The 26,926-nt window shown below is 46.5% G+C and overlaps 1 protein-coding gene across 24 annotated transcripts in view; it reads left to right on the forward strand.

Annotated features, from left to right (window-relative positions):
• The window catches only part of KATNIP (katanin interacting protein), a 230,679-nt gene that overhangs the window by 140,167 nt on the left and 63,586 nt on the right, over positions 1–26,926 (forward strand). For 15 of the 24 annotated variants that reach the window (XM_063797736.1, XM_054669051.2, XM_063797740.1 and 12 more), the window contains 5 exons: positions 8,466–8,638; positions 9,602–9,721; positions 11,712–11,818; positions 14,022–14,124; positions 18,819–19,034. In XM_063797736.1, coding sequence (XP_063653806.1) covers positions 8,466–8,638; positions 9,602–9,721; positions 11,712–11,818; positions 14,022–14,124; positions 18,819–19,034 — 719 coding nt within the window. The remainder of the gene's footprint in view (positions 1–8,465; positions 8,639–9,601; positions 9,722–11,711; positions 11,819–14,021; positions 14,125–18,818; positions 19,035–26,926) is intronic. The other 9 variants (XM_063797739.1, XM_063797735.1, XM_063797742.1 and 6 more) reach the window with 2 other exon arrangements.

Genomic DNA, 26,926 nt, shown 5'->3' on the forward strand with positions numbered 1-26,926 from the left:
CCCATCTTGGCCCCGTAGAGTCTTATGCTCTAGCACTGGTGATTTCAGGGCAGCAAGAGAGGACAAGCCCATGCCTGGGTGCTTTTTAAAGACTGCTTGGTCATGATTGCTAATGTCCTGTTAGCCAAAGAAAGTCACCAGGCAGGGCCGGCTGCAGTGCCTCTTGCCTGTAAGCCTAGCACTTTGGGAGTCCGAGGCGAGAGGATCACTTGAGCCTGGGAGTTCAAGACCAGCCTGGGAAACAAAGTGAGACCTCATCTCTACAAATAATAATAATAATAATAAAACTAGCTGGGTGATGTGGTGCATGCCTGTGGTCCCAGCTACACAGGAGGCTGAGGCAAGAGGATGACTTGAGCACAGGGAAGTCAAGGCTGCAGTGAGCCATACTCATTCCATGGCACTCCAGCCTGGGTGACAGAGTGAGACCCCATCTCAGATAGATAGATAGATAGATAGATAGATAGATGATAGATAGATGATAGATAGATAGATAGATAGATAGATAGATAGAAAAATAAATAAAAATAAAATGAAAGCCACCAGGCCAAGCCCAGCTAGAGAAACAGACACTACCTCCTAATGGAAAATGCTGCAAAACCACATTGCAGCGGTCCACATACAGGGGTGGGAGGAATTTGTGGCCACTTGTTGCAGTTCCCGATGCCATAGGAAGCAGGTAGCCTGATAACGTTGGCCCATTTGGAAATGCATGGAGGCTTTGGAGCACTCAGGCCTAGAACATTGTCCCAGGGCACACTCTCCCTTCCCCACCTCCCTCTTGGCTTTTAGAAGTGAGTGTGGACATCTGAAGACAAAACAAGGCTATGTCTACCATTTCCCTGGACTTTTTGCCACACAACATCTTGTACAGTTTCAAGGCCTACCAGGCATGTGACCACAGGGAGTGGCGTGCACTGTGGAAACTGGAGCACTTCAGCCCTGTCGAAAGGGGCGCCATCACCCAGCTCCAGCCAATGGTTCCCACATATGAATACTGTTCCAGGGTTGCCAGATGGTATTACTTTTCAGGAGATGCCAGGAATCCCAATTTTCAGGTGGATTTCCTTTTTTTTTTTTTTTTTTTTTTTTTTTGAGCTTGGCATCTATTTTCAATTTTTCTAAAAAAGTGAAAGTGACACAATACATCTCTGTAGGCAGGTTATGCCTGTGGGCTGCCGGTTTATGATTGCTATAATAGACCCTTGTTGTCCTTAAATTTCATATTCGCCATTTCAGTGGCTTCCCAGGTGACCTCCAAGGCCCCTTGCATGTAGTAAGGGGTAATTTTGCTGAGACTCTGAATTTGAGCTTTTCAAGTCACAGCTGGTGGCTGGTGAGCCGACCGGCGGCCTCGTGCCCTCATGTCTTCTGTGTGACATGTGTTGCATTCATGGTAAATTTCCTGAATTGATACACCTTTTGTTTCTCTGTGAGAGAGAAGAAAGCCAAACACTGGTGAAGCGAAGATAAAGCAAAGTTATCAGAAGAGGGATGGTTCTCAACCAGAAAAGAGCAGTTTGGGAGAAGTTAAAATGTGCAATTTGGCTTTTGCTGGTGGCACAAATGGACTGTGTGAATAGATCCACCGTCCTCTAGATCTGTGATGGGAATAAATCCACCATCATGGGGTATTCAGGCTAGCATTCACCCAAGTGAGCGATGAGAGCATCAAAAAGAATTAAAAGGTGGTTACCTCGTGTGCACGTGCGTGCGGTGTGAGGGAGTGCACAGAGGGAACGTGATTTTGGAGAACTGGGGTGCCATGTAGGACGGTTCTGGAAAGCCAGGATGGGAAAAGCTCTGGTAGTGGAGCTGCAGCATTGACCTTCACTTGGAGAAAGGGTGATTTAATTTTTGAAAGCATGTTCTTAGCATAATATGACTCAAAGGGCACAGACAGCACCTGATGATCATGTTGCTGGAGGAGCATTTCCTCCCAAATGAAAGACGCTCAGGGGCAAAAGGGTCTGTGCAGATAAAACTGGTCTCTACTGGAGAAAGATGCCTTTGTGAATCTCCTTGTCCAAGAGGAAGTGAGCATAGGGCTGCAGCAGCCAAGGACAGATCGTCCCGCCTGCTCACAGGTCATGAGACTAGCTTCCAAGCTATCTCAGAGGCCCCTTGTTCCATCCCAGCCCCAGACTGATGAGGCACAAGAGGAACAGGCTCTTGCCCAAAGATTGGCAGTAAAAAGATAAGGGTCACCACATGGTTCTTTTTAGACAAATTTTATAAGTGCTTCATGCGGGAAATGGTGAATGAGCTTGCGAATTTCAGGTTCTACTTGTCCTGGTGCTGCCCAAGCCTTCTACCAATGCTGGTGTTTGCACCCCACGTGTCAGGTGCTGGCACATTTGTTTAGCTTTGACACAATCTTGGTCCCTTATTTATGGAATTGTCTATAGGGTCTAAAGGGAGCTTGATTTTTTCAACTGTGCTTTACTACAGATGATGGAGAGAACCATGTGGTTGGGTGATATTCACAAATACTTAGATTTACAAGGTTTGGGGTTTAAGTCATTTTTCATCCATCCATTTAGCAAAAATTATAATGCCAGGTGTCAGGGATACAACAGTAAACAAGATGGGTATGACCTCATGAAGTAGCTGAGGCTCTACAAGAACTGAGCCCGCAACCTCTCCACCCTCGTTGCTAACCATCCTTCCCCTTGCCCCCCATTCCAGCCCCCTTGCCACTCCTCAGTGTGCTGAGCTTGACCTACCAGGGCCTTGGCACCTGCTGTTCCAGGCGAAGGGAACAGCAGGGTATTCCCAGGGCTCACCGCCTTCGTGTCCCCACTCAGATATCCTCTTCCCAGATGGTACATCTCAAATGACAGTGCGTCCCCTCCCGTCATGAGCAGCCCCTTACCCTCTGCATGTACCTGACCCATGTCTGTCTCTGCTTTGTGACTACAAGGTCAATGAGGGCAGAAAGTGTGCCTGTTCCTCCGACCCCTGCACCCCCACACCAAGAGCAGCATCTCACTCAACCAAAGAAGCTCACAGCATAGTGCAGGTCGTAAGCCTGGTAACGAAGTACCTTTGACTTTGTGGATAACTCATTTCTGCATTAGGGGCGAGGGTGTGTCTATACTTTGGGGTGTTTTGGCTTCAGCTCCAGTATAGCTCAAAACCACATCCTTCAGCTTCCTTCACTCCTTTTGTGGTCCTCCTGGCTATTTCAGGGACCTGATCCTTTTTGCACTGAGTAAGGAAGACACTGGTGAGATCTTCCCCATCCTTTTACCTGTTGCTTGTTTCCATAACAATAAGAATCTGCAACACAGCTTGCTAAACAGAGTTTCTTCCAAACCTCATTCTCAGCCCATGTTTGCTTTACTTTCTCATCTCTCCTGTTGCCCAGCAGGCCAAGTGACAGATGAGAAGGGCAAAGCAGCCTCCAGTGGGCGAGCAGAATCCCTGGCTCACATGTCTGGCAGCTCCTTACCTCTCTGTCCCCAGGAGCAGCATCAGGGATGATGACAAGAGACAGTACATCAAAGTCTGAAAATGGCCCACTTGATTTTTTCTTTTTTTTTTTTTGAGATGGAGTCTTGCTCTGTGGCCCAGGCTGGAGTGCAGTGGTGTGATCTCGACTTACTGCAACTTCTGCCTCCCGGGTTCAAGCGATTCTCCTGCCTCAGCCTCCCAAGTAGCTGGGATTACAGGCGCCCGCCACCATGCCTGGCTAATTTTTGTATTTTTAGTAGAGACGGGGTTTTACCATGTTGGCCAGGCTGGTCTTGAACTCCTGACCTCAGGTGATCCACCTGCCTCAGCCTCCCAAGGTGCTGGGATTACAGATGTGAGCCACTGCACCTGGCCCCATCTGATGTTTATTGCTCAGAGCAGCCATCCACAGGTGCTGTGAAGGTTCCTCTAGGTGCCTTGACCCTTCTCAGGGAGCAGCTGGGACGTGCCCTGGCCTGTACTAGAACAGCCAGTGGGTTCTGTTGGCCTCACAACATTTCTTAGAATCTGGAAGACATTATGAACAAATACAATTCAGGGGATTTCACATAAATTTCAGATGCTAGCTTTTCTTGGGGGAAAAAAAAGCATTTGGTAACACTAGGAGCACAGTCCCATAAGGCAAGGATTGGCTGGAGCTGGGAGGTGGCTTCTATTCAGTGGCACTCGGCCCCTGGCATTCAGTGACACTGAGATGGTTCTTGGGGCATTTGCACTCACAGCCCCTTTCTTGGGTGCCTGGCAGAACTTGCTATTCCTTCATTTTAGCTTAGCATTCCCATAAAAACCTACCATCATCCCCATCAGCCCAGTGCCTGGCTGTCCTGGAAAGCAGCCCAGTAGAGCCTCCGGGTGTCTCCTGCCTTCTCCTGCCAGTGACATTCTTGATGTTGCTACCCGAACATTCAGACACAGCATTCTAATGGGGCGTAGAAGAGAGTCAAGTGCTTCGACAGGAGCCCTTAATAATCAACAGCTGATGGTTTGCTAAGGTCCTGAGAATGGAAGCATGCTGTTTTTCAGAAAGCCTTGTACCAGGTCACAAGTATACATAGATCCCCCAAGATGTCATACCTGTAAATTTCATTAGTTTGTTTTAGGCCAACATTAATACCAATCTTTGATACCCTTAAATTATCCAATCTAGTTGCCTATATAAAATTTACATCTCCAGGCCAGGCACGGTTGCTCATGCCCGTAATCCCAGCACTTTGGGAGGCCGAGGTGGGTGGATCACTTGAGTCCAGGAGTTTGAGACCAGCCTGGGCAACATGGTGAAACCCCGTCTCTACAAAAAATACAAAAATTAGCCGGGCGTGGTGGTGCGTGCTTGTAGTCCCAGCTACTCGGGAGGCTGAGGCTCAAGAATTGCTTGAACCCCAGAGGTAGAGGTTGCAGTGAGCCGAGATTGTGCCACTGCACTCCAGCCTGGACAAGGGAGACCCTACCACAATAAATAAATAAATAAATTAATTAATTAATTTACATAGCCAGCCTAGACTCTCTCAAACTCTGGATTCCTGTGTGCACAGGTCAACTCAGCAGCTCTGTTCTGGTGCCACACTCACATCTTGAACCCAGCTTGTCCCAAATTGAGCCCTCTGCTCCTCCCAAACTTCCTCCACCCACAGCCTTCCACAGCTCAGCTGAAAGCAATCCCGTCTTCTACTTCAAGCCATCACTCGTGGAGTCACCCGTAACTCCTCTCTTCCTCTCCCATCCACAGCTGGACTGTTAGGAAGTCCTATTGGCTCTGTCTCTGGCAGATGCCTGTAATCTGACCACATTCTGTGTCCCCTCCTCCACCACTGTTGCCTCCTGTCTCCTGGACAACTAGTAGCCCCTGGCCATCTCCCTGCTTTCACCCCCACCTCCTTTCAGTCTCTTCTCCACTCTGCACCTACATCAGATCTGGTCTTCTGCTCTGAATTCCTCAGTGGCTCCCCATTTCCCGCAGAGCATGGGCCTTACAGTGCCCTGCAAGGCCCTGCATGACCTGCCCTCCCTCAATCCCTTTCAGGCCTTCTGTCAACTTATACCCCTGCTGGCTCCGCTCCAGCCCCATGGGTACCTAGCTGCTCCTAGAACACATCACACGCCTCCCATCTTTGCGCTGGTGCCTGGAGCACACTTCCCTGGTCCTCTGCGAGGCTCTCTCTGCCCCTGATATCCGCACTCCAGATCTCCCTTACCCCGATCTGCTTTGCATGGTTTTTCATGTCAGTTTCCACATCGAACACTGTGTTTTAAAGTTATTATTTCTCCAGCTTATGGTCTCTCACCATGTGAGTGGGGGACTTGGTATCTCTGGTCACTGCTGTGTCGCCAGTGCCAAGAACAGAGCCTGGCACAGATAAATATTTCCCCAAGGGTTGAGATTGAGTAGGTAAACTCTTTAAACACCCCAAAGAAATATTTGGAGCAGCTCTGTATTTTAATGGAGTATGTTTTAATATGAAAAAAAATCCAAACATAAATAATTGAGAGGATGTTACACTGACCTCCCCTCCCCGCCCCAATGTATCCATCCATTACCCATCCTTGGCAATAATCAATTTACAGCCAATTTCATTTCATCATCACCCCTACCCATTCCCCAGATTTTTAGGAAGCAAATGGAAGCCTTCATATAATTTTACCTGCAGATATTTTAGTATTCTTTTCTTTTTAGAGCGTCATTGTACTCTGTTGGGTGGGTGTACCATAATTTATTAGATGCTTAGTTTTATTAGGTGCTTCTTTTATATCACTGTATATTTTATAAAACCATCTTTCCATTCATGGGAACTTCCAGAATCAACTGCAACTTTGCAATACTTGTTTTCTTAAATTGAGGTGTTATTACTTTGTAATTCTTGTTACCCGTGCAAAAGTAAAACAAAAAAGCAATAATATTGCAAAATACCCATCCTTCTTCCTAACATTATATATTATTCTTTACAGGTATTCTGTAAGAAAGTTAATTTTTTAAATAACTTTTTGTTTTGATGCAATTTTATTTTTTATTTTTATTTTTTTAACTTTGAGTTTCAGGAATACGTGTGCAGGTTTGTTACATAGGTAGGTCAACTGCATGTCACAGGGATTTGGTATACAGATAATTTCATCACCCAGGTAATAAGCATAGTACCTGATAGGTATTTTTTCTGGTCCTCTCCTTCCTCCCACCCTCTGCCCTCAATAGACCTCAGTGTCTGTTGTTCCCCTGCTAGTATCCATGTGTTCTCATTGTTTAGCTTTTAAGTGAGAACATGCGATATTTGGTTTTCTGTTCCCATGTTAGTTTGCTCAGGATAGTGGCCTCCAGTTTCATCCATGTTGCTGCAGAGAACACGATCTCATTTTTTATGGCTGTATAGTATTCCGTGGTGTATTCCATAGTATTCCACATTTTTTTTCTTTTTTTTTTTTTGAGATGGAGTTTCACTCTTGTTGCCTAGGCCGGAGTGCAATGGTGCGATCTCGGCTCACTACAACCTCTGCCTCCTGGGTTCAAACGATTCTCCTGCCTCAGCCTCCCAAGTAACTGGGATTACAGGTGCCTGCCACTACACCCAGCTAATTTTTGTATTTTTATTAGAGACAGGGTTTCACCATGTTGACCAGGCTGATCTCGAACTCCTGACTTCAGGTGATCCACCCACCTCGACCTCCCAAAGTGCTGAGATTACAGGCATGAGCCACCACACCCGGCCTCCACATTTTCTTTATCCAGTCTACTGTTGATGGGCATTTAGGTTGATTCCATGTCTTTGCTATTGTGAATAGTGCTAGATGAACAGACATGTGCATGTGTCTTTATGGTAGGATGATTTATATTCCTTTGGGTATATACCTAGTAATGAGATTGCTGGGTCAAATGGTAATTCTGTTTTTAGTTCTTTGAGGAATCGCCATGCTGCTTTCCACAATGGCTGAACTGATTTACACTCCCACCAGCAGTGTATAAGCATTCCCTTTAATCCCCAACCTCGCCAGCATCTGTTAGATTTTTGCTTTTCAATAGCCATTCTGATTGGTGTGAGATGGTATCTCCTTGTGATTTTGATTTGCTTTTCTCTAATGATTAGTGATGTCAAGCATTTTTTCATATGCTTGTTGGATGCATGTCTTGATACAATTTTAAACTTAAAGTAACATTGTAAGGATAGTACACTGACACTTCCACCCTGCACCCACATACCCAGATTCACCAGTTAACGTTTTACTCCAATTGCTTTTGCTTTATATTCTATGTATATATATAATTATATAAAAATTATATATAATTATACAAAAATTATATATACAGAAATATTATGCACACACATATGTGTATGCCTGCTATCATGTATTGATCTGTAAATTAAATTATAGAACTGTAGATAAATTGATCAATAGAGGGTGTGTGTGTGTGTGTAAATATTTGAGATGAAGTTGCAGACATCATTCCCCTTTACCCCTGAACTGTGTTTGTGCATGTGCATATGTGTGTGTGCATGTATGTGTGTAAACTATTTGAGATGAGGTTGCAGACGTCATTCCCCTTTACTCCTGAACTGTGTGTGTGTATGTTTGTAAGCTATTTGAAATTAAGTGGCAGACATCATTCCCCTTTACCCCGAACACTGCTATATATATCTCCTAAAAACAAGGGCATTCATTTTACATAACCACAGTACACTAAATTCAGGATATTTAGCATTACTAGAATACCACTGTCTAAGCCATAGACTGTATTTGAATTTTCCCAGTTGCCACAGTAATGTTCTTTACAGCACTGCTCCCTCCCCAGGACCAAGTCCCCCCAGGGCCACCACTGCATTCAGCCATGTCTGCCTAGTCTCCTGTAATCTGGAACCGTTTTCTTTGTCTTTTACCGCCTTGACATTTTTGGAGAGTACGGGCCAGTTGTTTTATAGAATGTTCCTCAATTGGGGTCTAATGGGTTGTGAGCTGCACTCCAAGAATATAATCTAAAAGAACGTCCCCCTGTCTTCTGCCCTCAGGACCTGGAAGCCGGCGAGAGAGACCCCTGTCTGCAACCCGCAAAACTCTTTGTGAGGCTGAGTACCCAGAGGAAGACGCCTCTGCTGTGCTCCAAGCCATCCAGGTGGAGAACACGGCCCTGCAGAGGGCGCTCCTCAGCAGAAAGGCCGAGCAGCCGGCCAGCCCACTGCAGGTGCGCTCCGGGCTGGGAGAGGAACCGGGGGATGCTCCCTGGACTGGGCAGTGTCTGAGCTGCAGTTGAGAAGAGCAAGTGTGCAGAAGAGTGGGCATCGCTGACCCCAGACTCATCCGTGTTTCCACTGTTCAGACAGTCACCCACTGACCTGCTAAGGCTCCCTTTTCTTCCGCCTTCTTTTAGCTCTTTATTTCACAAAGCCTAAGCTGGGTGCTAATCTGCCTCCAGTCCTCACTAATTTCCCTGCAAACCCTGGATACCTTAGACCAGGGTTGCAAACTGGTGGGTCAGTGAAGAATGGAGTCAACAACAAGCTCTGGCTTCCCAGCAAAGGTCTCATTCCTGAGCGTGGGCCCCTCAGGCCTCCGCAGTCGTCACTGCTCCCTATTGTCCCGCCCCTGGCCCACTTCACTTGTTCACAAAACCTCTCTGGGCCTACAGGGGTTTGAGCTTCCGCCTGCTGCCTTCAGCTTTGAGCAGCCAACAGGAGGATAAATGGTGGGTAGATCAGGGACCTTGGGGAGCTGGAGGCATTGGGTATAGCTTGGTGTGCACATCCTTTCTCAGAAGCTTGGTCTGTGAGTCGCCTGTTGAAACCCTTTTTCTTAGCTTGTCCCCCCGATGCTCAGAGTAGCCCTTAAATAGGCAGGGTTGGTTTCATTGCCTCACTTCACAGATATGGCCACTGGTACCCAGAGAAGCAAGGTGGCCTGCTTCTCTCAAGGACAAGGTGATCACATCTTTGCAAGTGGCCGAGATCTGCCCGCCTGCAAGCCCAGGGCCCTGTCACCAGCACTGGTTGTTCCCCAGGCTCTATCGTGGGGTTGATCTTTGGGGCATCCATCGAGCAGCAACTATTGTCTGTGTTCCCAGACCTCTGACCTTGCCCCTGAACTTTATATCTATGGTAGCTTGAGAAGGTCCCTGCCCTTTTCTGTGCCCTCATCTTTCTGTGAACAGCATGGAGTGAATGGCTTTGTTCCAACATCACATCATGTGATCACATCCTTCCAGGATGCAGAAGGACCACCAGCAAAACCATGGACCAGTCTGCTGGAGGAGAAGGAAGAGACCCTTGAGGTCAGTGCTAGGCAGAGATGAATGACAAAGCCCCACGCATGTGCGTAGCTCCCGATGGTGCCAGGCAGAGATGAATGATAAAGCCCTATGCATGTGCATAGCACCTGATGGCCTCCAGGGTGCTTTCCTTCACACTGTCCTACCAGGTCCTCACTGTGTGCCCTGAGCACTGGTGTCATGCTGCCCATTTCACAGATCGGGAGACCAGGAATGGCGTGGCTTACCCAAGGTCACGAGTTGAAGCTAGAACTCACCCAGGCCTGCTGACTCAAACTGTTGTAATTACTTCTATTTATTTATTTTTTAATTTTATTTATTTATTTTTTTTTTGAGACAGAATCTCACTCTGTTGCCCAGGCAGGAGTGCAATGGTGCAATCTCGGCTCACTACAACCTCTGCCTCCCGGGTTCAAGTGATTCTCCCACCTCAGCCTCCCAAGTAGCTGGGATTACAGGCGCACAGCCACCATGCCTGGCTAATTTTTGTATTTTTACTAGAGACAAGGTTTCATCATGTTAGTCAGGCTGGTCTCGAACTCCTGACCTCAAGTGATCCACCCGCCTCAGCCTCCCAAAGTGCTGGGATTACAGGTGTTAGCCACCACGCCCGACCTATATTTCTATTTATTGACAAGACAATGCAAAAACAGATCTTAGTACCTTGAATAAATAAATTTTTTCATCTGTATCTATCTAGGTCAATTAAGTATATCTCAGCAAATTTGGTCCCAGAAAATAAGGAAGTGAATTAATAAAATGCCCAGGACCATCTTTGCTTGGTTATACACAGGTCTGTGCCGTGTGCTCAGAATACAGAGGCAGCTGAGACAGATGAGCCCCAGCCCCATGCAGCTTACAGGCAACAGCAAATAAAACCATACATAAACAGGGTGATATCAGAGAGCGATGACAATCACAGCTGCTAATATGTGAGAGAATGACAGGGTGTGGGGTGGTGGCTGCTGCTCACAGGGTGGTCCTGGGTGCCCCTTGGAAGGCATGTCCCATCTGAGCTGAGCCCTGCCTGTTCGGAAGGCACCAACAACAGGGAACGGCATTCCAGGTGGAAGGAACGGGGAAAAGCTTTGAGGTGGGAATGAGCCCAGCCTGATCAAGGAGCAGGAAGAAGCCCTTTGTGAGGCAGTGAAGTGGGGACGGGAGAAGCAGAGGGAGACAGAGCCCAAGTGGGACAGGGTGTGCATGTGACACCCCAGAGCACTGGAGCTGTTTGCTGTTTGCATTGCTGCCACTTGTCCTGCCAGTTCCCATCATCCTCGTCTGCCACTAGCCTGTGTTTCTGACAGGCCTGCAGTAACTGCCCAGGTCCGGAATTTCTGAATGACCTAATTCCTGACCCACAGAGATTCCGGGGACTAAAATCGTCTGCAGATGGACAGCAGGGCACATTTTTAGCCTCGATGATAAGTGAAAAAGAAGGGGAAAAGGCTCAGAGAATTAAAAATGAAAGGGCCTAATGCTGTTACTGGAATTCTTCATAGAGTCTGCTTACTTTGTACAAAGCAGAACAGGGGCTTGGTTGAGATGGTGAGAGGATTTTTTTTTATTTTTTATTTTTTGAGACAGTGTCTCACTCTGTCACCCAGGCTGGAGTGCAGTGGCATGACCATAGCTTACTGCAGCCTCAAACTCCTGGGCTCAAGTGATCCTCCTGCCGCAGCCTCCCAAAATGCTACAGTTACAAGCATGAACCATTGCGTCTGGCCAGTGAAGCATTTTGATAAGAGAAAGTTTCCAGTCACTCATCGAAGTGGATTGTTTCCTAGGAGCGCCCTGGTCCTCGGAAGCTGAGATGGTGTGAGGGGTTCTAGATAGAAGCTCCAGGCAGTTGCTGTCACCCTCACATTCCTGTTCCTGTTTTCTACAAAGGGACTGTCAGCCTGAGCATGCCTGCCCTTGACCGTGACCCTGCTGTGTCTTAGGCCAGGAGTGTTGCCTGAGACATCTGTTTAATAAGCCTTTCCATCCTCAGCTGCTTCCCATCACCACGGCGACTACTACTCAGGAGCCGGCCGGGGCAGCAGGAGGAGCCAGGGCCATCAACCAGGCCATGGACAGAATTGGGCTTCTGGGAAGCAGGTACTACTAAGGCTGAGGCCAAACCCGAAACCCCTTAGCAGTGCAGCCATGGGGGTCTTCTTCATGAGGGTTCTTTGCTTTTCCTACGTTTTTTTCAGACCCCTTATTTCTTTCTTTAAGATGGAATCTTGCTCTGTTGCCCAGGCTGGAGTGCAGTGGCACAAACAGCTCACTGCAGCCTCAAACTCCTGGGTTAAAATGATCCTCCAGCCTCAGCCTCCTGAGTATCTGGGATCACAGGTGTGTGCCACCGCACCCAGCTAATTTGTGTACTTTTTTGTAGAGATAGGGTCTCACAACGTTGCCCAGGTTGGTCTCCAGCTCCTGGGCTCAAGCAGTCCACCCACCTCGGCCTCTCAAACAGGCATAAGCCACTACACCTGGCCCCAAACTCTGTTAAACTGTTCCTTTAGACTATACTCTGTCTCCCCCACCAGGCCTAAAGCTCTCAAATTGACTTGATTTCTTTTAGGCATATGGCTCTTATCTTGGTCAGTTTGGCCCCAACCTGTGTAGAACTTGAACCTTCTCCAGGTTTCCAGTAGAATACCCCATGCAGCACAGGGTGTTAAACTTGTTCCCCAGCTGGTCTAGGGGGCGAGGTTGGCCCACAGCAGCGTCCTTCGAAGCTCCTTTTCTCTATTAAAAGTTTGTTCAAACTCAGCATTCTGTTCCATTAACGTGTAGCAGCAGTTATTGGAACTGTCAGGTTTTATTATCAAAATAAAGCCTTCCCTCTAGTCTTCAGACAAAATAGATCTTCAGAAAGATGCGTCAGGCTGAGAGCCTGTAGTTTCTAGCATGCCATGGCACACAGACACACTCTGAGGGCCACTGCACAGCTGTGCATGTTGTGCACTGTGCAAAGTGCCTGGCTGAGAGGCGAGAAGGGGCTGAAATCCAGCCTGTGTGCTGGTTACTAAGCTGAGGGTCTGGCCTGGGGCTGCATCAGCCCAGAAAGGGGGTGGTGGTTTTTCTGCATGAAGAAGGAATTCACTAGCCAAGCTGTGTGCCCTCCAGGTCTGTGTCTACCTAGAGGGAGCCCTTTGTTATAACTTACAGGAAAACTGAATAGGCTAAAGGCAGCGCCATCCATTCCTTTAAGACTCTCCAGGCCCCAGGTGGAAATCAGGGCTATGTACCATTGTGGCCATAATAAGAACTCGCAGATTCCCCTGCATGTGAAAAGGCCGCCCGGTGCGGTGGCTCATGCCTGTAATCCCAGCACTTAGGGAGGCCCAGGTGGGCAAATCACCTGAGGTCAGGAGGTCGACACCAGCCTGGCCAACATGGCAAAAACCCATCTCTACTAAAAATACAAAAATTAGCTGGGCATGGTGGCGAGCCCCTGTAATCCCTGCTACTCAGGAAGCTGAGGAAGGAGAATTGCTTGAACCCCAGAGGCAGAGGTTGTAGTGAGCCGAGACTGTGCCATTGCACTCCAGCCTGGGCAACAAGAGCAAAACTCCATCTCAAAAAAAAAAGAAAGAAAGAAAGAAAAGGCTGGGCCATGAGGATATTTTACATCTGATGCAGTTTTATTACAAGCAGCATGCACTCCGCCAAATGCTTCGTTCCTCGGCATCGAGATCCTTTGTGCTTCAGGGCCTTGGGGGTACCCAGCCTTAAACTGCACACGTGGGCATGTTTGCAAATGATGAAGGCACGCTCTGCTGGGTTTAGAATGCCATGTCCTCAGAAACAAGAGGAGCAGAGCAGATCTCCAACCCAGGAGTCAGCAAATTGTTGCTGTAAAGGGCCAGATAGTAAATATGCTTTGCGGTTGGTTTTGTTGTTGTTATTGTTGTTGTTATAGTTTGTTTCTTTGTACAACCTTTTAAAAACATAAACCATTCTTAGCTCACAGGCTATACAAAAACAGGTCACGGGCTGGATTTGACCCGTAGGCCTTAGTTCAGCTGACCTCTGCTCTTGACTCTCAAGTTCTAAGCTTAGGGAGGTCAGCTGGCCACCTTGCCCCAAGCAGTGTTTCCCCAGCTGGGCTCTGATTCCATCACTAATTGTGTAGCCATTTATAAAGGGAGAAAAACAGCAAGCCTGCCCTTGCCTTTGAACTGGATACAGAGTGCATACTTCCTCTTCAAATCATTTCCTATCCCCGAGTGCAGCACTTTTGATTGGAATGTTCTCTTTTGTTTATCATTTACTACTTCCTGTTTGCTAAAACCAAATCCCATTTCAGACAACAGCAGAAGCTTCTGAAAGTCCTCCAGGCCGTCGAAAGTGACTCTGCCCATCTCGGCAGGGTGGTTTCACCAACCAAGGAGCAAGTATCAGACGCAGAGGTGAGAGCCTTGACTTGATTTTCAGTTGTACATTCAGGAAGTTCCCTCAGAACAGTCATTTCGCATCAGTGAGGATTGCTCTGACAGTGGTTAAATGAGCATCTCTCTGCCTGTGTTTCCACCGCCACCCCCTCCCTGGCACACAGAGGTATATATGATGAAGAGCAGGGGCAGAGAAAGGAAGATGTAGGCCAGAAGTTTCAGCAGAGAGAAGCCTGTCTGCACAAGAGGAAATATAAATAGCGTGGAAGCCCATAGGAAAATGTCCAACATCGCTGGCAATCAAGAAATGCAAATTACAGCAACCTAAATGTCCCATTTGAGCTCTGAATTGACAAATTATTTCTGATGATAACCTCTAGTGCTAGCAAGGTTACAATAAAGCTGCGGCAGTCCCACATACGTGGCAGGCAGCTGTATAAACAGGTGAAACCCTCTTGGAAAACAGAATGCTTAACCTTAGGAAGAGCCTGAGAAACACTTATGTCTTTCTGCCCCACAATCCCACTTCCTTATCTAAGGAAATCACCCCACAGAACTAAAAAGCTAGAGGCAGGAAGATGTCTGTTATAGAATTATTGGAAGTAGGGAAGACATTTTTTTTTAAAACCTAAATGTCTCATAACAATGGAGTTAATCAGGAAAGTATGATACATCAGCACGATGCAGTAGCATAAAAGGATGGAAGCTATCATTACAAGACGATGCAGACAGGAAACGTTAGAGATATCAGCCTGACTGTAAAAGGTGATGTTAATCTTCAAGTCCAAAATGATTGCAACAACCACACAAAGATGTGGCCATATGAGTGTGTTGATGGAGCTAGGACACAAAATACAAAAGGGAACTGTGGCATCAGAGTGGTAGGATTAACAGTGATTCGATTTTCGTTCTTTTCTTTTCTTTTTTTTCTTTTTCTTTTTTTTTTTTTTTAGACAGGGCCTTGTTCTGTCGCCCAGGCTGGAGTGCAGTGGCGCCATCTTGGCTCATGGCAACCTCTGCCTCCCAGGTTCAAACTATTCTCCTGCCTCAGCCGACTGAGTAGCTGGGATTACAGGCACGCGTCACCATGCCCAGCTAATTTTTGTATTTTTAGTAGAGATGGGTTTTTGCCATGTTGGCCAGGCTGGTCTCTAATTCCTGGCCTCAAGTGATCCACCCACCTCGGCCTCCCAAAGTGCTGGGATTACAGGCGTGAGCCACCACACCCAGCCTCCATTTTCTTTTGTGCTAAAAGGTGTGTGTCCCAGCACTCCCTTCTGCCCCTACCTTCACTCAAGCCATTCTTAGTATTATTTGGTATGATGGTCACCAATCTTACTACTGGCCAGTGAGGACTTAATGCAAAGTCCTCCCAAAGCCACATATAAAATCCTATGAGAGCAGAAAGGCCCCTGAGCTGGCCTGGCCTGGACTAGAGTTCCAGCTTTGAATCTGGCACCATCATTGAGAGATTGTGTGACCTTAGACAAACCTCTTAAGCTGTCGGGTCCTGGCTCTCAGATAGGGTCAATAATCCATGCCCCCACAGGCCACTGTGAGGATGAAACAGGAAAGGTCTCTGAGAGCATACTGCTCAGTGCAGGGAGAAACCAGCAAATATCTGCTGCAAGTTCACCGAGAAAAATCAAAGCTGTGCTCCCCACTGCGTGGAATAGTTTCTTTATTTTTATTGTTTTAATTAATTAATTAATTTTAGAGACAGGATCTTGCTCTTTCTTCTAAGCTGGAGTGCAGTGGGTGTGATCACAGCTCACTGCAGCCTTGAACTCCTTGCTCACTCGATCCTCCCACCTTGGCCTCCTGAGTAGCTGGGACTACAGGGGCCCCCCAGCACACCTGGCTGTTTTTAAAAAAAATTTTGTAGAGATGAATCCTTGCTGTGGTGCCCAGGCTGGTCTTGAACTTCTGGGCTCAAGCAATCCTCCTGCCTCAGCATCCCAAAGTGCTGGGATTACAGCTGTGAGTCACCACACCCGACCAAGTCTCCTTATATTATGGGAGACAGAAAATCCAGGGCAAACTGACTTATACAACAAAGAGAAGAAAAATGAGAGACTCTTCTCATTGAAAATGACACAGGGAGGGCCAGGTAGGGCGTGGTCCAGCAGCTTTCCCTCTGTCTGCACAGTGGAAAGCTCAGTCCCACCCCCTGGAGCTCAGTCCCATCTCTGCTCCCTCCTCATGGTCCCCAAATAGCTAGAATGGTTCTACCTTGCACCCCTGTATCATCAGACTTCACTGTCAGGAGAGAAGCCTGTTTCTCCCCATGTAAATCTGTGATTGGCGTGCTTGCACCGACCTGTGCTGGGGTGCTTGCCTGTCACTGAGCTGCTCCCTTCTGGCAGCCGAGGGGGCAGGACACATTGCTTCCTTGGACCAGTCAGGCACCTCCCTGGAGTGGGAAAGGGTCAGTTCCCCTATGCTTTATGGCTGAGAAAAGAGACGCCGTGGCTTTCCCCCAAGGAAAATCAAGTGGTCTCAGCAAGAGCGGGGACAATGAATGACAGGGGCCAGGAACTTCCCAGCCAGTGTCCCCCTCCCACCGCCAAGTGGGATCCCAAATTGGGCAGTGCAGAAGCAGGAGGAGCCACTGAGTAGCAACAGACAAGTTGTGACACTTGCTTAGTTAACATATCCTTCAGCTTTTTCATTTATGAACGCAGCTGAGGAATTTGCACATTTCAGATTGCACTGGGTGGGAGTTCTAGCAGCCCCTCTGAAAGGCAGCCTGCCTCCCATCTGGCCCTCCTGCCTCCCACCAACAAGCAAGGTGAACAGTGCCACTTCTTCAGCAATCCCCAGACTGACCACTCACCTGGCCCTGGATTGCTCCACACTATCACAAGCTCATTAACTCCCAGTCCCCTGGAGTCAACTAGGCCAGTTTAGCTTTATCACTGTCCTGCATGCCTGGGACTCAGACCCAGGGCAGCAGAGGCTTGGCCAGGACCCCACATGGCTGTGGAGCAGGAGGAAGCTGTGGGTTTCGAGGGCCCAGCTGATCAAAACAGGCCCTATCTTTTATCCAGGAGCTGTGAGCTGACCTCTCTCCCTCCTCCCTATCCGCGTTCCCACCGTGTGGCAATCAAGGCCCCTCCAAACACACACTGAGAGCAATAGCACGTCTCGCTGGCTATTAATTAAAAAAATAAGTGGGGAACAGTTGCTGTTCATTTGCTTGGCTCCCTGCTCACAGAACCATTGCAGATTACCCATGCTAATTAACAGAGGGCATGTGCACACGGGGAATGCACCATTTTGTGAGTGACTGATCCGTGGCGACCAGTGCTGCAATCAGCCCTGGAGGGCCTCAGGAAGCCATTCCGAAGGGTGGCCATTTATTGATGGCATTCACACAGGCTCTCAGAGCAGACAGCCGACGCAGGAAGGAGGCAGGCATTAAAACCAATGAAGGAGAGAAACAGAAAGAAACAGACACTTACAGAGCGCACCCAGGGCCGGGGCTCATGATAGGGCCTTCTTAGGTATTGATATCTTGTTTAACATCTGTGACAGGATTATCACATAGATGGTGTCATGTCATCTTCCCCAACCAGGCCGAGGGATGTCAAGTGACTTGTCCAAGGCCAGGGGGCCATGTTACCTACTATATCAGTCCACCAGGGCTGCCATAACAAAATACCACACATGGGGTGGCTTCAACAACGGAGATTTGTTTTCTCACAATTCCGAAAGCTGGAAGTCCAAGATCAAGGTGTTGGCAGGTTTGGTTTGTTCTGAGGCCTCTCTCTGGCTTGCAGACAGCTGCCTTCTTGCTTTGCCCTCATATGGCCTTTTTCTGTGTGTGCATCCTTGGTGTGTGTCTCTGTGTGTCCAACTTTCCTCTTATAAGGACACCAGTTAGATTGGATTAGTGCCCCCCTCCCCCACAGCCTCATTTTAATTTAATCACCTATTTAAAGGCCTTATCTCCAAATACAGTCGTATTCTGAGGTACTGGGGATTAGAGTTTCATCAGATTAATTTGGAAGGGATAAATTCAGCCCGTAACTGTTTTTTTTTTTTGAGACTGGGTCTTTCACCCAGGCTGGAATGCAGTGGTGTGAACACAGCTCACTGCAGCCTCAACCACCTGGGCTCCAGCAATCCTCCTGCCTCAGCCTCCTGCGTAGCTGGGACTACAGGCATGTGCCGCTGTGCCAAGCTCATTTTTTTTTTTTAATTTTTTTGTAAAGACAGGATCTCACTTTGTTGCTTAGGCTGATCTTGAACTCCTGGCCTCGAGGAATCCTCCGAGCTTGGCCTCTCAAAGTGTTGGGATTACAGGCGTGAGCCACCATGCCCGGCCTTAGCACGTAACACCTACTCAATTCAGCAGATGTCGTGACAAGCTTCTGGGTACGGAACACTGAGTAGTGGGGGAGAGACGTGCATGTTCAGGCAGAATTCAATGCTTTTTAGACATTTTTATTTATTTGTAAACTTTCAAACAGAATGCTCACAGAGTGCCAGTTACACAGGGCCTCTATTTTGAATGCTTTACAGTATGAATTCATTTAATCATTGTAATAACCATAGGTAGTGGGTGCTATTCTTATCCTCATTGTACAGATGGAGAGACTGAGACCCTGAAGGTTAACTAACTTTTTGAAGGCAGTGGTGGCAGAGGCAGAGCCGAATTCAAGCCTGTCATGACTTAATCCTTTGGTGTTATTTTTCTCTTCTTTAAGGACAAACAGAGAATGAGGGCAGACGAGATCAAAGATGCCATCTACGTGACCATGGAGATCCTGTCCAACTGGGGCAACTCGTGGTGGGTGGGTCTCACAGAAGTCGAGTTCTTTGACTTGAATGACACAAAGCTTTATGTGTCGCCCCACGATGTGGATATCCGGAACACAGCCACGCCTGGGGAGCTGGGCCGCCTCGTCAACAGGAACTTAGCTGTGAGTGGAAGGGGCACTGGATTGCTTCTTGGCTGTGTATTCCCATGCATTTTCTCTGCCCTTGATAAATCTGTGTTAAGGGTATGAGTGGAGGGAGGGGAAGAACAACAAAATCTGGCCAGGTACAGAGGCTCACACCTGTAATCCCAGCACTTTGGGAGGCTGAGGCAGGCGGATCATTTGAGGTCAGGAGTTCAAGACCAGCCTGGGCAACAAGGCAAAACCCTGTCTCTACAAAAAACACAAAAAATTAGCCAAGCATCATGGCTTGTGCCTGTAGTCCCAGCTACTTGGAAAGCTGAGGTGGGAGGATCTCCTGAGCCCAAGGAGATTGAGGCTGCAGTGAGCTGTGACTGTACCACGGTACTCCAGTCGGAGCAACAGAGTAAGACCCTGTCTCTAAAAAAAAACAAAAATAGGCCGGGTATGGTGGCTCACACCTGTAATCCCAGCACTTTGAGAGGCCGAGGCGAGTGGATCACTTGAAGTCAGGAGTTCAATACCAGCCTGGCCAACATGGTGAAACCCCATCTCTACTAATAATACAAAAATTAGCCAGGTGTGGTGGCACATGCCTGTAATCCCAGCTACTTCTGGAGGCTGAGGCAGGAGAATCACTTGAACCCAGGAGGCAGAGGTTACAGTAAGCCGAGATTGCAGTAAGCCAAGATTGTGCCACTGCATTCCAGCCTGGGTGACAGAATGAGACTCTGTCTCAAAAAAAATAAATAAGATAAAATCTACCAGGGTTATTCATTTGGGCAAAGTTGGGGAGGAACCTGAGGGAGTGGTGCTGGCAGAGGCCCCAGACACTCTCTCCCTAAGCTGTTTCCCAGCCCCTGCTCTGTGGGTTTTTCTTGGGGGAGCCAATTCACCTGCTTTTATCCACCTTGCAGTTTTCCACAGTCACCATCAAACACTGGACCTCAGGGGTCATTAAGGTTAATGGATGTTCTTTGTAGTTGAAGAAACTACAGCTTGGAGAAGGGCATTGACTTGGCCAAGGTCATGCAGCTGGAAGGTAGTGGAGCCAAGTTCACATCGGGCAGCCTGGGCCAGGACCCTTGCCCACACCCCCTCAGGACCCTGCTGCCCTAGGTCGTGAGGTGCACACTCCACAAACGTTGAATGTTTCTTTCCTTTAAATATCCAACAGAGCCAGGTACAGTGGCTGACACCCGTAATCCCAGCGCTTTGGGAGGCCAAGGTGGGCGGATCACCTGAGGCCTGGAGTTCAAGACCAGCCTGGCCAACATGGCGAAATCCTGTCTCTACCAAAAATACAAAAATTAGCCAGGCGTTGGGGCACACACCTGTAGTCCCACCTACTTGAGGCTGAGCCAGGAGAGTCGCTTGAACCTGGGAGGGGAGGTTGCAGTGAGCCAAGATCGTGCCACTACACTCCAGCCTGAGCGACGTAGCAGGACTCCGTCCCAACAAATAAACAAACAAACAACAGAATTTACAAAAAAAAGATCGGGGAGGGTACTGGCATTTTTTCCTTCCTGCTACTTGCAAGTTGCACACAAGAGACTGTGAGCTAAACTGAGCCAGAGTAGCAGCCACGTCATCTTTGCTATGTTGGGCCTCAGCTTCATTCACAATTATCTCCTCAGAGACCTGGGAAGATGTTGTTATTGCGTGATCATAGCTCACTGCAGCCTCAAACTCCTGGGCTCAAGCTGTCCTCCTGCCTCAGCCTCCTAAATAGTTGGGACTACAGGCACACAACACCACATCTGGCTAATTTTGTAAAATTTTTTGTAGAGACGGGGTCTCACTATGTTACCTGGGATGGTTTCTCTGGCCTCAAGTGATCCTCCCACCTTGGCCTCCCAAAGTGCTGGAATTACGGGCATGAGCCAGCATGCCCAGCCTTTGCTGTTATTGTTATTATTATTAATAGTATTAATACCACTGGGAAAAGTAGTTAGTGTTATTCCCATTTTAAAGAAGAGGAAACAAGAAAAGGGGTTTTTGAAATCTCTGGTTCTAGAGACCCAGATTCTGGTCTTGACTCTGGCCTCAGCAACTTGCCTGCCTTCTCTGAGAGTGGGTTTTTCTGCAAGCTGAAAAATGGGAGATTGGGTCAATCATCTGTTCAGATTCTTAGATTTCCAGCAGCAGAAACTGAGTCCAGCTCAGTTAGCACATGTTTAAAAAGTAAATGTGTTTCAAGTCTTTTGAGTAGCTAGTGTACTCACTGCCACGCAGGCCAGGAGAGGATGGGCCTTGGGGGAAAGTTGGGGTTTTAGGGAGCATCCTGGAATGCTGGCCACCACGGGTGTGGTCTTCTTTTGGGGGTGGGAGATGAACAGGAGGATGTGAGATTCTTCTGGAAAGATTCTTTTCTCGGACTTGAGGTTCTGGGGGAGATCGTGCTGTCCTACTTAGTTGACTGTTTTGGCCTTTGTGTGAGTGGTCACTTCCATGGCATCCGAAACCATCACTAACTTACGTCTTAAACTGGGTCATGACTCAAGGTTGGGGGCTACTTTCAGAGAAGGGAACAAAATGAGAAGGGGAGATGGAGAAAAGGATAAAGCTTCATTCCCTTAGTTCATACAGCAACCATTTATTGAGATGCCTCGGCAGTGTCGGTTAGCTGGTTGGTTTGTCCTCGCAACTCTCTGCTGGAAATAGTCTCAGGAGAGGAATGCTGATGGACCAGACTGAATAGGGCAGGACATCTTGATGCCAGTTCCACCAAGATGCCCCAGCAGGGCAGGAAAAGATTCTCCCTGAAGGTATTCAAGATTGCTTAGAAAAGGTGTAATATATGTCACAAGTAAAAACAAAAATTAAGAAATTCAGGATTGCCACTCAAACGGCGGGCTGGATGCTAGATAGCTAAGAAGCAACAACTGTCCCCAGGGTTGGACTGGGTGGGTCTGAGTCCCCTTCTAGATCAGTAGCTCTGTGATCTCAGCCCTCAAAAGACACAGTCCCTGAGCTGTGGATGATGGCTGCCTGGGTGCTGTGGCCTGGCCTATCCCTGCTCTGCCTCCAGATTCAAGTCTATAGGCTCCCATGCTTGCTGCTGGGACTTGGCCCAGCCTTCGCCACCCCTCCCCTGCCCCACTCTTGCAGAAAGCAGTGGCATTTTGGAAGCCTGCTCTCCAGAACAGAGCACACTAGAGACAATAAAAAGCATCATTGGATTTGATGGGGACCAATTCTGATGATTGCTCTCCCTTTCTTCTGTTTAGCAGAGACTGGGGCGCTTTGCCATGTGATGGTCCACGGTTTTGGTGGATTTGAGGTTTTTATTTTTTGGCCCTGCGATTGGGACATGAGGCAGCTGTGTCACCCTGGGCTGCTGGGTCTCTGGGCTCATCTACAGGAAGGCTGGATTCCCCCTTCTTCCCTGACGTGGGGCTTCCCTGCATCCTGGGTCCCAGGCCCGGGGCTACACACTGCCTCTCAGAACCATCTAATTGCACCAGCGTGTGGCAGCCACAGCCTGGTGCATCGCCTCGTTTAACCCTCACATGAACCTTGGGATGACTCTCCTCATTTTACCAATGAGAAAAAACAAGATGCAGTGAGGAAGAGGCACTTGCCCCAGGCCATGCAGCATGGCTGATAGAGCTCACCCGACAGCTGAGGTACCTAGAAGCGGAGGCTGGGTTTGAAAGAGAAAATGCTTCAGTGGAAGTGAATTGGAGCATTCAAAAGATGTGGGAGTGCCCCAGCCTCTATGGAAACTCCACCCTTCTGTGCCCGCACCATGTCTCTCATTGGCTGCATCCCAGCACAAGGCCTCAAGATGACTCCAGATTTATACACCCAGCCCTGCCTGCCCCTCTGAGTTACTGACATGAATGTCAACTTCCTGCTTGACATCTCTTGGATCTCTCCTGGCCATCTCAGACTTCATTATTATTATTATTATTTTTAGAGACAGGGTCTTGCTCTGTTGCCCAGGCTGGAGAGCAGTGGTGCAGTCATTGCTCACTGCAGCCTCGACCTCCTGGGCTCAAGCCACCCCCCAACCTCAGCCTCTCAAGAAGCTGGAACTACAGGCACACACTACCACACTTGGTTAATTTGTTTTTATTTTTTGTAGAGATAGGGTCTCACTGTGTGTCCCAGGCTAATCTCGATCTCCTGGCCTCAAGCAATCCTCCTGCCTTGGCCTCCCAAAGCACTGGGATTACAGGCATCAGCCACCATACCCAGCCCATTTCAGACCTCAGAGATTTAAAACTTAAGTTTTGATTCCCCTGCCCTCTTCCCCACATCACTTCTTCCTCCAGTATTTCTTGTTCAGTAACTGGCATTGCTGTTGGCTCAGATGTACCACCTAGAGTCTTCCTTGATTGCCCTAGGAAATTATGGATTTCCTATGAGTCTAGAATTATTTCCAAATAAAAAGTAAAATATATATGTATGTATGTATTGCACACTTACATGTATTGGGGATTGATATGGTTTGACTGTGTCCCCACCCAAATCTCATCTTGAATTGTAAAAATAGCCACATGTCAAAGGCAGAGCCAAGTGGAGATAATTGAATCATGGGGACAGTACATTTGGACACAGTGGTTCACACCTATAATCCCAGCACACTTTGGGAGGTCGAGGCAGGAGGATCACTTGAGGCCAGGAGTTTGACACCAGCCTGGGCAACATAGTGAGACCCTGTCTCCATAAAAAAAATTAATTAAAGAATATTAATATGTGTGTGTATGTATATTTATGTGTGTATTTATATTTATGTGTGTGTATATATATACATACATATTATATATATGTGTATATATATACATACATATATATGTGTGTATATATATACATATTATATATATGTGTGTGTATATGTATATATACACATATTATATATATGTGTGTGTGTGTGTATGTGTGTGTGTGTGTATATGTGTGTATATATATATATACACAGATTGTGTATATATATATATACACAGATTGTGTATATATATATATATCAGATTGTGCCCTTCCCCTACTTGAAACATGTTCACTGTGACTTCTGGTTACCCTTGGAAATAAAGCCCTGGTGTTTCCCCATGGCCTGGAGGCTCTCTGTGAATAGGCCTCCGCCTCCCACTCTGTCTGCTTCACACACCCCTGCCTCACACACCCCCGCCTCACACCCAGGCTCCAGCAGCCTTGGGCCTGCCCTCTCCTTCCAGTCCACCAACCTCATTCCTACCTCTCCAAAACCCTCTTCCTCCAGTTTTTCACATTGCTTCTCCACATTCAGATTTCAGCCCTAATGTCACTTTCTCAGCAAGACTTTCCCTCACCCAACAATCTGGAGGAGGCCTGTTCCCTCCCACCCCAGTCACTATCACATCATCCTTTTTCATTTCTTCAGAGCACATCTCACTGTAAGAAATGATCTTGTTTACATGTATATTATGTCTCCCCAGTTTATCTGAAAATTCTTATCTGTCCTGTTTACACTGTATCCCCAGTACATAAAAATGTGCCATATATATTTTTTTTGTTTTTTTAAACAGAAACATAGCTTACAGTTTTTTGTTGTTGTTGTTTAAGCTTACAATTTTTAAACTTTTTATTTGGAGATAATTATAGACTCACAGGAATTTGTAAAATAGTACAGAAAACAGAAGAACAATAGAGAAAGTCAATGAAATCAAAAGTTGGTTCTTTGAGAGGATTAACACATTGGCAAACCTTTAGCTAAACTAACCAAAAAAAGATGGGGGAGAAGATTAAAATTACTAAAATCAAGAATGATAGAGAGAACATTGCTATTGACCTTACAGAAATAAAAAGGATTACAAGAGAAAATGAAATTAAGAAACAATTATGTTTACAGTAGCATCAAAAGAATAAAATACTTAGAAATACATTTAACAAAAGAAGTACAAAATGTATACTCTGAAAACTACAAAACATTGTTGAAAGAAATCTAAGATCTAAGAAACTGGAAAAGCATCCCCTGTTCATGGATCAGAAGACAACATTGTCGAGATGGTAATACTTCCCCAAACTGACCTACAGATTCAGCAAAATCACTATCAGAATCTCTGCTGATTTCTTTGTACAAGTTGACAAGCTGATTCTACAATTTATAGGGAATTTCAAGGGACTTGGAAAGCTAAAACATTATTGAAAAAGAATAAAGTAGAACTCACACTTCAATTTCAAAACATACTGCCAACTCTGCAGTAGTAAAGACTGCATGGTACTGGCATAGGATAGACATATAGATCAATGAAATAGAATTGAGCATCCAGAAGTAAACCCATGGATTTATAGTCAATTGATTCCAACAAGGATACCACAACCGTTCAATGGGAGAAGCATAGTCATTCAAAAAACGGCCTTGGGACAAATGCGTTTCCACATGCGAAAAAATGAAGGTAGACTTCCACCATATGCCTTATGCAAAACTAACTCAATGGATCAAAGACCTAAATGTAAGAGCTAAAACTTTGAAACTCTTAGAAGAAGACAAAGGTGTAAATCTTGATAGCCTTGAATTTGTCAATGAAGTCTTAGCTATGACATCCAAAGCACAAACAACCAAAAACAAGAAAAAACGGATAAGTCAGACTTCATCAAAATTAAAAACATTTTTGCTTCAGATGACACTATCAAGAAAGTAAAAATACAACCTACAAAAGGGAGAAAATATCTGCACATCATATATCTGATAAGGGTCTAATATTAAGAATATACAAAGAAAACCGTAATGACAAAAAGATGAACAACCCAATTAAAATATGGCCAAAGGACTTTGAATAGACATTTCTCCAAGAAGATGTACAAATGGCTAATGGGCACATTAAAGATACTTAACATCATAAGTTGTTAGGGAAATGCAAATCAAAACCGCAATGAGATATCACTTCACACCCACTAGGACAGCTGTAATTTTAAAAAAGAAAAGAGAAAATAAGTATTGGTGAGCATGTGGAGAAATTGGAACCTTCATTCTTTGCTTGTGGAAATGTAAAATGGTGCAGCCCCTGTGGAAAACAGCTTAGCAATTTCTCAAAAAGGTAAACGTAGGGTTACCCATGACCTAGCAATTCCATTCCTAGGTGCATACCCAGGATAACTAAAAACATACATTTATTAAAAAAAAAAAAACTTGTACATGCATGTTCATAGCAGCATTATTCAGAATAGCCAAAAAGTAGTAGAAACAGCCAGATGTCCATCAATAGATGAATAAAGAAAATGTAGTATTTCCACAAAATGGAATATTATTCAGCCCTAAAAAGGAAAGAAGTATTGCTACATGCTACAACCTGGATGAACCTTGAAAACATTATGCCAAGTGAAGGAAGGCAGACACAGAAGGCTATATGTTGTATAATTTCATTTATATGAAATGTCACGAATAGGCAAATCTGAAGGCAGAAAGTAGATTAGTCATTGCCAGGGGCTGGGAGGAAGCAGGAATGGGGAGAGACTGCTAATGAATGTGGTTATCTTTTGGAGGGTGGTGAAAATGTACTGGAAGAAGATAATGGTAATGGTTGAAAAACCTTGTGAATATACTAAAACACCAGTGAACTGAACGCTTTAAAATGGCGAACTTTATGCTATGTGAATTATATCTCCATTAAAAAAAAAAAAGGACAGAGAAATCTTACACACCTTTACCCAGCTTTCCCCAGTGGTAAATTCTATGTAACTGTAGTACATAATCAAAACCAGGACCTTGACATTGGTATAATGTACAGACCTTCGTACATTCACTTGTGTGTACATGTATATAGTTCTATGCAGTGTTATCACATATGTAGATTTCTTTCTAAAGATACAGACATTTGAGATACAGAGCAGTTCCATCACCACCAAGGAGTTCCCTTGGGCTCCTCTTGTACAGCCACACTTCCCCATGCCCAGTCCTGACAATGGAAACCACTGATCTGTTCCTCTAC

Source organism: Pan troglodytes, chromosome 18, assembly GCF_028858775.2.
Source record: "Pan troglodytes isolate AG18354 chromosome 18, NHGRI_mPanTro3-v2.0_pri, whole genome shotgun sequence".
NCBI classification, from domain to species: domain Eukaryota; kingdom Metazoa; phylum Chordata; class Mammalia; order Primates; family Hominidae; genus Pan; species Pan troglodytes.